We start from the raw sequence: 12,454 nt of genomic DNA on the forward strand, positions 1-12,454 counted from the left end.
TTCTAGCATTGAAAGACAGCATGGAAGATAAGAGTCGAGTTCCTTTCTAGTTGTGTGTCTACCTCTGAGCTGCTCCAAACTTAGCTTTAACTGTGGTGGTTGAAACCGCAATGATAGCTTTCCACTCTTATGTGGAGTGATCCAGATTTAGTGCCGTAAATCTGTAACATCCATTCTTTACTCCACTTCTTGATCATATGTTGGGCCTTCATCTTTGGGACTTTTGTATGATAACAAGTGTTATCTAAAGTTGGCCCAGTTTAATTTCTCAGTAACTCCTGCTGGAAGGTTGAGCAACTAGCCTCGCATACGTTCCCAATTTAGAATTAGGAGTCCAACGTGTTAAGGTATATGTCTACTAGAGGATGGGACATTTGGAAAAGCATGGCTTGAGGGACTGGAGTCAACAGCCACCCTACTAATCTTTACAATACTGACTTTCCGATCGGCTTTAGCTTCACAATAGCATCCATTAGAATTGAGATTTCGAAATAACAGTCCCAACAACAAGATCCATCTTAGTGGGGGCATCAGGAAAAACCCTTACTACATACTCTCGAAGATGGGACCTATACTATGTGTCTTCCCCAATGCTAATGTAACACCCACACAAATCTCTGATGATGCCATAATTGTTCATTCCCAAGGCATAGAGTACCAAAAGTGTTGACCCAATGGTTCTTTTCCAAAACCACTCACTTGTCTGAACTATTACTGCTTCTTGCCTCAATGGGACGTCGAACAAGAATTGATTGGGCTTTAAAGTTGTCTTCTTAAGACCAACACGGATTGCTTTCCAACACCTTTTTGTATCACTTCAAGGTTGGGACTAAGATCAAAGGATCGTTGAATCACCCTATCAAGCAATTAGATGGAAACTGATCATCGTCTTCTGCAGAACTAATCCCAGCTTTGCTTGGACCTGGCTCTGTAGCACGTTCTACCCTGTGTTGCCATTGGGGGGTCTTGGCTAGAACGATGAAAGACTTGTTGTCTTTGACAAAAAGATTGAATGTTAAATTAGGAGCCTTGCCTAAGAAATGTAGGGTATTATGTGATGTGTATCCTCAACCCCAATTAAAACATTCTTCTAAAATAATGTCCCTCTTAGTTTCAATTTATATGACCTGATGCGGAGCATGAGGGCCAAACCAAATAATTATCGATGTGAATTCAGGCATAAGATCTTGAATCTTCAATCGTTTTTAAATAAAATTACATATTTAGCAAATACAATATGTCACAACAGTTATCAGTTTAAAATATGTAAAAAATATTTGAAAAAAAATCATGGTCCAATAAAGCATCCCTCGACTCTCCAAATAGTAAATAGCCCACATAAAATGGAACAGAGGGAGTAGCAAGTTTCCTTTCACCTAGCCAAGTCTTAATGCTAACATAAGCTACCAAAGCTATTGAAATTGAAGAAGACTATGTGTATGCTACAATTTTCTTGCCCTATCTCCTGCATCAATTCCCCAATCGCTGTGAAGCTTTTTTCAGAGCTTGGCATACCCACCACAAGTTTCTTCGTTGATTTTGACTCTGCTTGAAAATCTCCTATAATATTCTATTATCAAAAACTATTTAATTACCATCATCACTAATATCCAATAGCTCCGATAATTTATCGCCAGAAATGAAGAAGGTTTTATTCACCTTAGCTAAGAAGGAAAGAAATGATCATCAGAGTAGTGGATAGTCAAAGTTTAGACCATTCGGAAGAGAGTTAAAAAAAGTAGGCCCATTTCATAAGAGAGAAAAATTATTATCAAACAGGAGAAGTTTAACTTTTTTATGGTGTAGTTCTTCTATCATCAAACTTCTTAAATTGAGTTACATCACTTAGGAAACTTGGACCTATAAATTGTATATTACTCTTCGTGGTGAGCAAACTGATTACATAAGAAGTTACAAACTTTCCTACAAGACAAACATATAAAGAGAAAGGTTTACCTCTTGATTGGCAGAAACAAGCAACCGAACAGAGTCTACTTCATTAAGATGTAGATCATCACTCAACTTTAGGGCCTATATCACATAACAAATTAGACAATGCAAATGGTTTGCAACAACAAAACAAACGTGAAAAAGAAAAATTTACAATACGCACAAAGAGATAAGATGAAGTGTTCTATTCAAAGACAAAGTAGATATAAACGTTTAAATTCCACCATTATGCGCGAACACAATTTTTTATTACCGTGGTGTATGCACTGACTTACATGCACCTCGACTAATTCGAGAAGATACCTGCTACCTCCCACACGCGTCATAATTATTTGTTTAGTTCATTATAGGTGATTCTTGTCTTCCTCTTCCCCTAATATTTCCCCAACCACTATATTAAGAGCCCGTTTGGATAAAATTAAAAAAATAACTTTCTAGTTCAAGTGATTAAAAGCTTAAAATAAATGCTTATAAATTAAGTAGATAAGTGTTTGGATAGAAGTGCTGAAACTGGAAAAAAGTTGTTGATGCGTTTGGTAAATAAGTGATGTTAAGCACTTTTTGTTGTTAAAATGACTTAAATATCCTTAAAGTTGTTAACACCATAAATAAGGTGTATTATTTATAATTCTTAATTTTAAAATAAAAATTTTTAACAAACCTCCGATTAATGATGGATTCGATGAAAACAAAGAAGAAAGATGAAGAGGAAATTGGAGGGAAGAGATGAAGCGAAGCGGCAAAGAGAAAAAGAAAAAAAACTATATATTTAAGGGCTACAAGTTTAGGATATTGTTGGAATTGGAGGAAAATATAAGGGATAAAAAGGTAATGTTTTGGTCAAACCTAAAAGAATTTTAAGCTAAAAAGCAAAAAGTTAGGGGTACCCAGCTTCTCATTTTTTGATTCTTTTAAGCTATTGTACCAAACACCTTAAAAAATTAAAAAAGAGATTAAAAGTTGGTTTGACCAGATTTTAATCCCATCCAAACGGGCTCTAAATAGTTGCATTAGTAAACCTTGCTTGAAGTCCTCTAATACCTACATTGACTTTAGGCAAGAGATTGCAAAAGGTCAAGATGTGGTCAGGCGAAGCGAGTGGAGTTCCTTTTTTTTTCTGAAATGGTAAAGGTGTATATTTTTTTTTCTTGATAAAGGCACTAATAGATAAAGATGGATGTGAGTCTAAACCAGGCCCCAAAATCATGGGGAATCAGAGGCAGCAAACACGTCGACTCTAGTTCAGTTTTTGTGCACATTACCATGCTTCCTTCATTCTCAATATCATCCAAAGCATTGGCTTATTGTGCACTGATGGGAAGGGTACTATTAATGAAAGTAACAAGAAGGTACAATAGCTTAGGACTCTAGAAAGACCAAAATATACTGAATTACAACAATTATGCAACTACCTCCTTCCTCCTAACATTTCTAGGAAAACCATAAATTTCTCCATGCCATCGATTTGCCTACCAACACCAAAAAAAAAGATTTTGCAAATAGATGTTATTAGTCCTAGAATATGACTCTTCTGTCCTCCAATACCAGCTATTTCTCTCCTATCATAAGAGTCCAAAAGATGCAGAGAGAAGCAGTGAACCATATTTGTTTCAGATCCTTTTGGAATTATTATCCCTGCCAGCACTCTTACAAACCCCTGATGCTATTAAGCATTGTCCAAGGAGTACCACAAATACTTACACTTTGTTTGGATGGTGGTTTGTCATGATTTCATAATGTTCAGTATTGTATGGTATGGTATAGTACTATACAGTATAATATAATACAGTGTTTGGATGGACTGTATTATTCACTGCTGTTTAATAACAGTTTTATTATTTGATTTGATAGTATGGTACTGTATCATAACTAGTAAATTTACTAAAATGCTCTTAATTATTATAAATATTAAATTTATCACTAATTGTTAATAAAATAATTTTCTTCCTGCTAATTTATCACAAATTATGCCATGTAAATATATTAAGTTGTTATAACCATGAAAATTTTAACAAAATTAATACAAGAGTAGATCAAAATAAATGTAATCAGATTCATTTTTTATAGTAACAAATTTCATTTCCTTTTAGTGTTTTGAAACATCACCACCAACGACAAGTACAAAGTATGAATGCATCTTTTGTGTATGCTGTGGGTGTGTTCGGTATGGAATACAAAAATAAATTTTAGAAAAATAAATTATTTCTTTCTTATTTTCTTGTGTTCGTTACGCAAATAGGAAAATATTTTCTAAAAACAATTGTATATATTTAACATCAAACAATGAGAACGAATCGTACAAGAAGGGCGGGGTAAGAAAAAAGTTATGAATTTTTAAAAACAAAAAAATATTTGGGGTTGAGGTAGTGGAGTGGGTGGGTGGGTGGGGTGGGGGGAGGGGGGTCGAGGGTAGGGGTAGGGGTGGGGTAAGAAAAAAAGTTTTGAATTATTGTAAAAAATAAATTAAAAAAATTATTTTTTTGTCGGTGGAGGGGGGAGGTGGAGTTAAATAAAATAGGGTAAAGGATAAAATAGGATTATATAATATTAAATAAGGGCATAATTGGGGAAAAAAAATAAGCGAACCATGGGATACCACCAAATTGATAGTTACATAAAATGAGGGTTTTCATGGTTACCAAACCATGAAATTAAATCATACCCTACCATACATTTTAGTTAACAATCAAAACAAACATGGTTCTCTTAATAACCATACCATACCATACCACGGAAAACCACCATCCAAATGTTGTGTTAGGAGTAAGTTTACACACTGTCAATATTACACACACGCACTTCACATCTGGCACAACGGAATATCTTCCACGCCACACCTAAAAGTTTCTGCAACCTTCACCTAAGGCTTCACCCTGCCCAACCTTATTTTCATCCCAACTTATCCGGCACAAGTGCTGTTTTTGTCTAGTAGGACAATAATAACAATATATTCATTAAAATCAGAACCAAGATGATGCTCTATCAGTGAACTTGCAAAACTGATCTTTGCATCCATTTTAGTTAAGACTTAGATGAACAATTGAACGCTAAGCACTGAATAACATAATTTTGGAATGAAGAGATAGATAGCATGGGGTAAAAGTGAAAAGGGGCTTAAGCAAATGAACAAGTATAGCATTTATTTCCTTAATTTGACATTTTCACCACTTCCTATCACAAAATATTTTGTTTAGACCTTTAAGATTATTGGAGCAAAGTCAAAAAACCATACATAACAAGATATTGGTATCCCTATACTTTTGAACAGGGACTTAAACCTTTGTAGTTGCAATGATCGCAACATTTCCTTGTATATGCTAAGTAATTAGCGCTACTTGTCAAAAATTATAGCCATATTTGAAAAAATAAAGGCGCCTGAGATATTTGAAAGAGAGAAAGGGGTAGAAAGAAAATAGAAGTGAAAGCTTCACCTAAGATGCGGGGATTCTTCACTTTCGGTGACGCACCCGTGTCGTCACAACATGGGTGTTGGCGTGGAATCCATCTCGAATATGGTCAATCAATTTTGGGTACTTTGACCAAAATAGATAGAGAAATTTGTGAGAAGTACAATGAATTTTGAAATCAAAAGACAATTTAGAGTGAGATTATAATTTAGGAATATGTATTTTACGTTAAAAGATATTTGTATTTAAAATTCATTAACCAACAATAACAACATACCCCGTGAATTCCCACCTAGTGGGTGGGGTCTGGGGAGGGTAGAATGTACGCAGACCATACCACTACCTCCAAAGAAGTAGAGAGGCTATTTCCAATAGACTCCCGACTCAGGACGCAGAGACAGTACATAAGGTTGTAATAAAACATAAGACAAGATGAAAAAAAAAAACATAAATAAGGCACCCACAAAATAGTACAATTCGTTAACATATCACAAGCATCCAGCCCCCAACCCACCTAACTAGAGACTCATCTTATGCACAAAGTCCTACAGCTACTAGCAGACTACCCCACTACACACCTAACGACTAATTACGACTTACCCACAAGTACTACCCTACTAACCTAATTCGAGTTCTCCACACTTTCCTATCTAGGGTCATGTCCTCAGTAAGTTGTAACTGCTCCATGTCATGTCTAATCACCTCCCTCTAGTATTTCTTCGGTCTACCTCTACCCTGCCAGAAACTATCCATAGCAAACCTCTCACACCACCGAACCGAGGCATTCGTGCCCCACCTCATCACATGCTCAAACCATCGCAACCTCACTTCCCACATCTTGTCCTCCACTGAGGCTACTCCCACCTTTGCCTTAATAATCTCATTCCTAACCCTATCTCCCCTAGTAAGTCCACACATCCAACGCAGCATTCTCATTTCCGCCACCTTCAACTTTTGGATGTGAGTTCTTGATTGGCCAACACTCCACTCCATACAACGGGAACGGACGGACCGCCACTCTATAAACTTGCCTTTAAGCTTGGGAGGCACCTTCTTATCACACAAAACTCCCGATGCAATCCTCCATTTCCTCCATCTCACCACAATACGGTGCGTGACATCCTCATCAATCTCTCCATTTCCCTGAATCATATACCCAAGATACTTAAAACTATCATCTCTACAAACAACCTGCGAAACCAACTTCACTACCACCTCGTCCTCATGCATCACGTCGCTAAATTTACATTCCAAGTATTCTATCTTGGTCCTACTCAACCAGAACTCTTTCGACTCCAGAGTTTGTCTCCAAACCTCCAATTTATCATTAACACCTCCTCGGGTCTCATCAATCAACACTACATTCGCAAATAGCATACACCAAGGCACATCTCCCTAAATATGCCTCGTCAAAACATCCATCACTAAGGCAAAAAAAAAATGGGCTAAGAGTTGATCCCAGGTGGGGTGGCTTGTCTTTGGTTAGTGTTTTGGAGATAGGAGAGAAGTTGGCGGCGATGGCGGTGTGAGAGTGTAGGGGGTACGTTGATAGTATGTGGGATAGGGCTGTCAGTTGCATTAAGGAGAAGGCTAGAGAACGTTGGGTGTCATAAGGGGCCGGCCTGGCCAACATCGAGAGGGCTGGTGGAGGAACGAAGAAGTTAAAAAGAAGGTAGATACTATGAAGGTGGCATATGCTAAGTTGGTTGAGAATAAAGATAAAGAAGAGGAATGGGCGAATCAAAAGGAGTACAAGATTGCTATGAAGGAAGCTAAGTTGGTGGTTACGACAGCTAAGCCAATAGCTTTTGATAGGTTGTATGTGGGTTTAGAGGAGAGGGGAGAGGAGAAGAGGTTGTATAGACTTGCTATGGCAAAGGAGCGGAAGGCCCGTGATCTTGACCAAGTGAAGTGCATCAAAGGGGAGAATGGCAAAGTATTGGTGGAGGATGTGCATGTGCACATTAAAAGAAGGCGGTTGTAGTACTTTCATAGGCTTTTGAATGACGAGGGGGACATAGACATTGTGTTAGGGGAGCTGGAGCACTCTGAGGGGTGTCGGGATTTCGGCTTTTGCAGATGTATAAAGGTTGAGGAGGCCATTAAAGCTACTCGTAGGATACGTAGAGGTCGGGCGACGGGTCCTGACGAGATCTCGATGGATTTTTGAAAGTTTTCGGGTGGGGCAGGTTTGAAATGGCTGACCGAATTGTTTAATGGCATTTTCAGAACTGCGAAAATGCTCGAGGCTTGGAGATGGAGTACAATGATTACTCTTTACAAAAACAAGGGTGACAATCAGAGCTGCAACAACTATAGGGGTATTAAGTTGTTGAGTCATACTATGAAGATTTAGGAGAAAGTAGCTAAGCGGAGGTTAAGGAAGAGCGTGTTTATTTCGAAGAATCAGTTCAAATTTATGCCCGATAACTCGACGATAGAGGAAACTCACCTTGTGCGGAGACTAGTGGAGATGTATAGGGAGAGAAAGAGGGACCTACACATGGTGTTCATCGACCTGGAGAAGGCATACAACAAAGTTCCTCGGGAGGTGCTTTGGAGATGTTTGGAGGCTAGAGGGTTCCCAGTGACGCATATCAGAGCGATTAAAGATATGTATGATAGGGCAACGACTCGGGTGAGGACTGTGGGAGGGGATTCAGAGCATTAACAGGGTTGCACCAGGGATCAACTCTTAGCCCGTTTCTTTTGCCTTGGTGATGGATGTTTTGATGCGACATATTCAGCGAGATGTGCCTTGGTGTATGAAGATATACATAGGACAAGATCAATGTTGAATGGTCCAATGAGTTCAAGAAGTTCATCATGAACTCTATAACATTTGCAATAGCCGTTTTGCACCCCAAAAACAATAAGGAGACGCATCTATACTTATTAATAAATATAAATTCAAACATGCTCCCAAAAATCCATGCATTCATTTCCTTCCAAATGATCAATCATAATTTAGGCATATTTTTGTTACTTTATTTTTAGATCTTTATTTCAAGCTGAATCCTTGCACCTGTATGCATACTTGGATCCATACCCCGAATTTTAAAATTTAAATCATCAAGCACCTGCACTCATATTGAGCACCCACATTCATATCGAACACCCGCACCTAATTCCAAGCAACTTAGCCGATAATAACCAAAAAAACATTTTCTTGATAAGGTAAAGGTTTATTGACAAAGTACCAAGAAAGTACCGAAATCAAAAGTTACAAAAGAGGGTTGGGTATATCCATAAGAGTCAACTACAACATCTCCTAGCAACTCCAAAAAGTCTATTCATTGATCTAAATTATCATTGAAACTACTTTTACACCAACAAAACAAATTATAATAGCCAAAAAACTTCTTGTATCTTTAAATTACTCTCCACTTCATGAAAATCATACCCTACCTTGACATAAGGGAGTCGATAAAACTTCAAGAAAGGATAAGGGGGTAGAAAGATAATCTAAAGAGAGAAAAAAGGGCTATACCGTCATTGAAATGATGAACTCATGGAATAATATTCTCACCAATGCACTTCGAAGATGTTTGGTTGATGATTAAGTTACGCAAGTACTAATAATGAAAGGAGTGATTATGCATGTATGAGAAATGAAAGGTTTAGTCATGAAGGTATTAGTAATGCAGGAATTAGTTATGCAGGTATTACCATATCAGTAATGCATGGATTAATCATGCTAATGTAGGGATCAGTTATGCAAACATTAGTAATGCAGGGATCAGTTACGCAGTCATTAGTAATGCGGGGAATAGTTATAGAGGCCTTACTTATTTCATCTATTACCTTGCATAAAATAGTACATAGAGTCCTCAGTACATGCATTAACTATGTGGAAATGAAAAACATGAACCAAACATTGTATTAAGAATGCAATGTTTTATGTGGAAAAGAGAAAAAAACATAACTTATCCATATTTTTGTAACCAAACAATGAATAAAAAGCTATGTTAGTTATAATATATGAATAATTCTTCTCTAATCCGCAACAAGATGGCACCTTATTATTTGTCCCTTGGGTGATAATGTTCTCATCGGAACCCTTAGTATTTCTTCCATTAATAAATTTAGGTGCATATTTGAGATAGTTTCATTCATTTCAGAGAAACATTAAATAACACTAAATGTTACTCCCTCATCCCGAAATACATGTCACATTAAGCTTATTGAGAACCAATTTGACCAACTTTTAAAGCTAAATTGCATTACATTAATACAATCTATAAAATCAAAAGTTAGCTATTCAAAAACTACTTGATAAATCTATAAGTCACAATTCTTCTCATATCGATATGGTGAAAAAATACATCTTAAAATTTGGTCAAAGTTCATTTCGTTTGACTCTTGAAAAGAAAACATGACAAGTATTTGGGGCAGGGGGAGTATAGTTTACATCCAAGAACACCTTAATAGTGCCCCTTCCGCATAAGCTCTTCTACACCTCTCAGTTTAAACAACAAAGTCCAATAACCTATGGTAACCAAGTGTGTATTAATACCCCCCGCCTTTTTTTTTAGGGGGGGGAGGGGGGTAAAATTATCATGTGTTTAGGGATTCGCCCTGATTTAAGGCACATTTGGTATCATAGGACACCTCCAAATATCACCAAATTCTCCTCGCAAATCTTCATAACTCGCCAATAACAAACAGAATGAATTGTTTCCGTTAACGCCCAGTAATTCTTTCCCAATTTAAACATTTCCACCAATAAGTTCATCACAACCAATAGTCCAATACAACCCCATAATTATCTCAGATCTCTCCAAATTGAACCTACAGCCACTTTTGATGGCCAACCCACACAGTTTATGCAGCTGAAGATAAACTGTACAATTACCTAAAACAAGATAAAAGAAGTAGGGGTATGCAAAAACTGAACAGACCGATAAACCGAATCGATAAAAATGCTATTGGGTTATTGATATTGGGTTAACGGTTTCTTATTGGTTTTATGAATTGGGTGTTGTTCGGTTTCGGTTTTAACTTATTGGGTTATCGATTAAACCGATAACCCAATAAGAATACACTAAGTTACTATTTTTCCCCTATTTATGTAATATATATATATATGTGTGTGTGTTATATACACTACTTATTCACAGTTCAGTGACTCACAAAGTATTAACCTATTCAGGGCAACAAAGGCACAATATAAAGCACGAGTATTATCGTATTGGAAAGCTTAAGGCATTTAGTAGCTTCCAACAATTAAGATTAAATTTTTTCCGAACTAACATTTAATTCAAGTCTGAACATTCTTGTAAACTAAAATGCATTGTATAAGATTATGACGTAACTAAGATTTTATTTTTTTTTATGTTAGTTGTTACTATTTCTATTTTATGAGTATTTTCTCATTGGTTAAACCGAAAATCGAACCGTTAATGATCAAAAACCGATAAACCGAAAACCGATAAGAAATATCTTATTGGTTGGTTATTGGTTTTACATATTTAAAAATCAAAAACCGATAAACCGAATCAATAACGCATAAAACCGAATCGAACCGACCGACGCACACCCCTAATAAGAAGTACCAACTGCCATACAAAAACAAAGGGAGAGATTGCATTTAAGGATGTTGAAATGGTTCGGCTATGTACATACATTAATTAAAAAGACATAATTATTGCATAGAAAAAGATTTCTAGCTCATATCGAGTGCTCCCAAGGTTTAGAGTCTTGATATTGCAAAACCGTTCTTAAGTAGATAGCTTAGTCTGAACAAGTTTCTGTTATCTGGTTCTCATTTCCAAGGGATTATGATGCTTTGGTAATAATGAAAAAGAATCCTTTAAAAGAAATCATGAATTAAGTTACACAGGGTACAACGAGAATACAACATGGGATGGAACTCACAATTTGAACATCCTGATCATCCAGTGGAATTGGGCCGGAATCTGGAAGTCTCACTTCTTTGGACTGGACTTGAACTCGGTCCGTGGGCTTTGGGGGCTGCATATTAGGAAAAAAAAAATGTGAGCTTGGTCACTGATAAGGTCATTCTTTCACAATAATTCTTCCACATCACTGTCCGTTGAAAAAATAAGACAATATGAAGAATTCTCATTTTAACCAAAACATTTCACAGGCTCATATTTCTTTCTCAAAGCAAAATCAACCAACTATTTCAAGAAAACGAAATTCACAGATCAATAGTAAAAAATAACAATAACAACTTCCTAGTTCAATCAACTGCTCCCTAAACCAAACCTAATTGAGGTCAGGTACGCTATATGAATCCTCTACATTCAGCAATAATAGAGACCTCCCTTTTTTCCTTATGAAACTATTTTTAACAACCATGGTATCCAGACCTCGACCAGTTCCGCATATGGTACCAGGTAACTCTATCCACACAATCCACACAGGTAACTCTATCCACCAAGGCTAGGACAAATGAGAAGAAATCACCCAATATTTTTGTCTCTACTAGGCTTTAAACCTAAGACTTATTCATTCCCCACCCACTTCATTGATCACTAGACCCACACACCCTTGGGCACCTTTTTTTCTTATGAATAAGGACTCTATTCTGGTTTATATTTCATTCCAACAATATATAATCAAACTCAAACTAAAGTTATCGTTCATTCTATCTCTCACATTCTTGAAAGGGCTGGACCACAATGGTCAATTGTGCTTCCATGGCTAGAACCCATGAACTCCTGATCACATGACAGCAGCCATAGCCATACCAGTTACTCTGTGGCTCCCACTTCATCTACCACAATCTTATATGATTTTGAAATCTGTTGTTTAATTAACATAAGGCCTTTTTTCTTCTTCACTTCACTAAAGCTCCTACTTTACACAAGGTCCGAGTCTAGCCCGCTTGGGGGTACTTTCGGGCCAGCTTTCACACAGCTCGACTAATTCCATAGGATATTTGTCACCCTCCCACCAATAGCTACACTAATATATCTTATGCCTTTTTTCCTTTTCACTTCAATAGCTACATTGACACTCCCACACTAAGTTGCTCGAACTCTCCAAAAATGTTGCCGCACCCGTGTCCAACGACACGCACCCGTCGATATTTTTTAAGAGTTCGAGCAACATAGCTCCCACATTCTTAT

At 37.1% G+C, this 12,454-nt stretch overlaps 1 protein-coding gene and 1 non-coding gene across 2 annotated transcripts in view; both read right to left on the reverse strand.

Moving 5' to 3' along the window:
- Positions 1-12,454, reverse strand: part of LOC107841784 (nuclear pore complex protein NUP205) — a 49,377-nt gene that overhangs the window by 34,408 nt on the left and 2,515 nt on the right. Inside the window, exons 2-3 of the mRNA XM_016685629.2 lie at positions 11,235-11,330; positions 1,957-2,031 (exon numbers count right to left, since the gene is read on the reverse strand). Coding sequence (XP_016541115.2) covers positions 1,957-2,031; positions 11,235-11,330 — 171 coding nt within the window. The remainder of the gene's footprint in view (positions 1-1,956; positions 2,032-11,234; positions 11,331-12,454) is intronic.
- LOC124887573 lies at positions 3,126-3,228 on the reverse strand. Its single transcript, XR_007045339.1, has one exon. It is a non-coding gene; the product is annotated as a small nucleolar RNA snoR100 (small nucleolar RNA).

The sequence above is a fragment of the Capsicum annuum genome, chromosome 9, assembly GCF_002878395.1.
Source record: "Capsicum annuum cultivar UCD-10X-F1 chromosome 9, UCD10Xv1.1, whole genome shotgun sequence".
NCBI classification, from domain to species: Eukaryota; Viridiplantae; Streptophyta; class Magnoliopsida; order Solanales; family Solanaceae; genus Capsicum; species Capsicum annuum.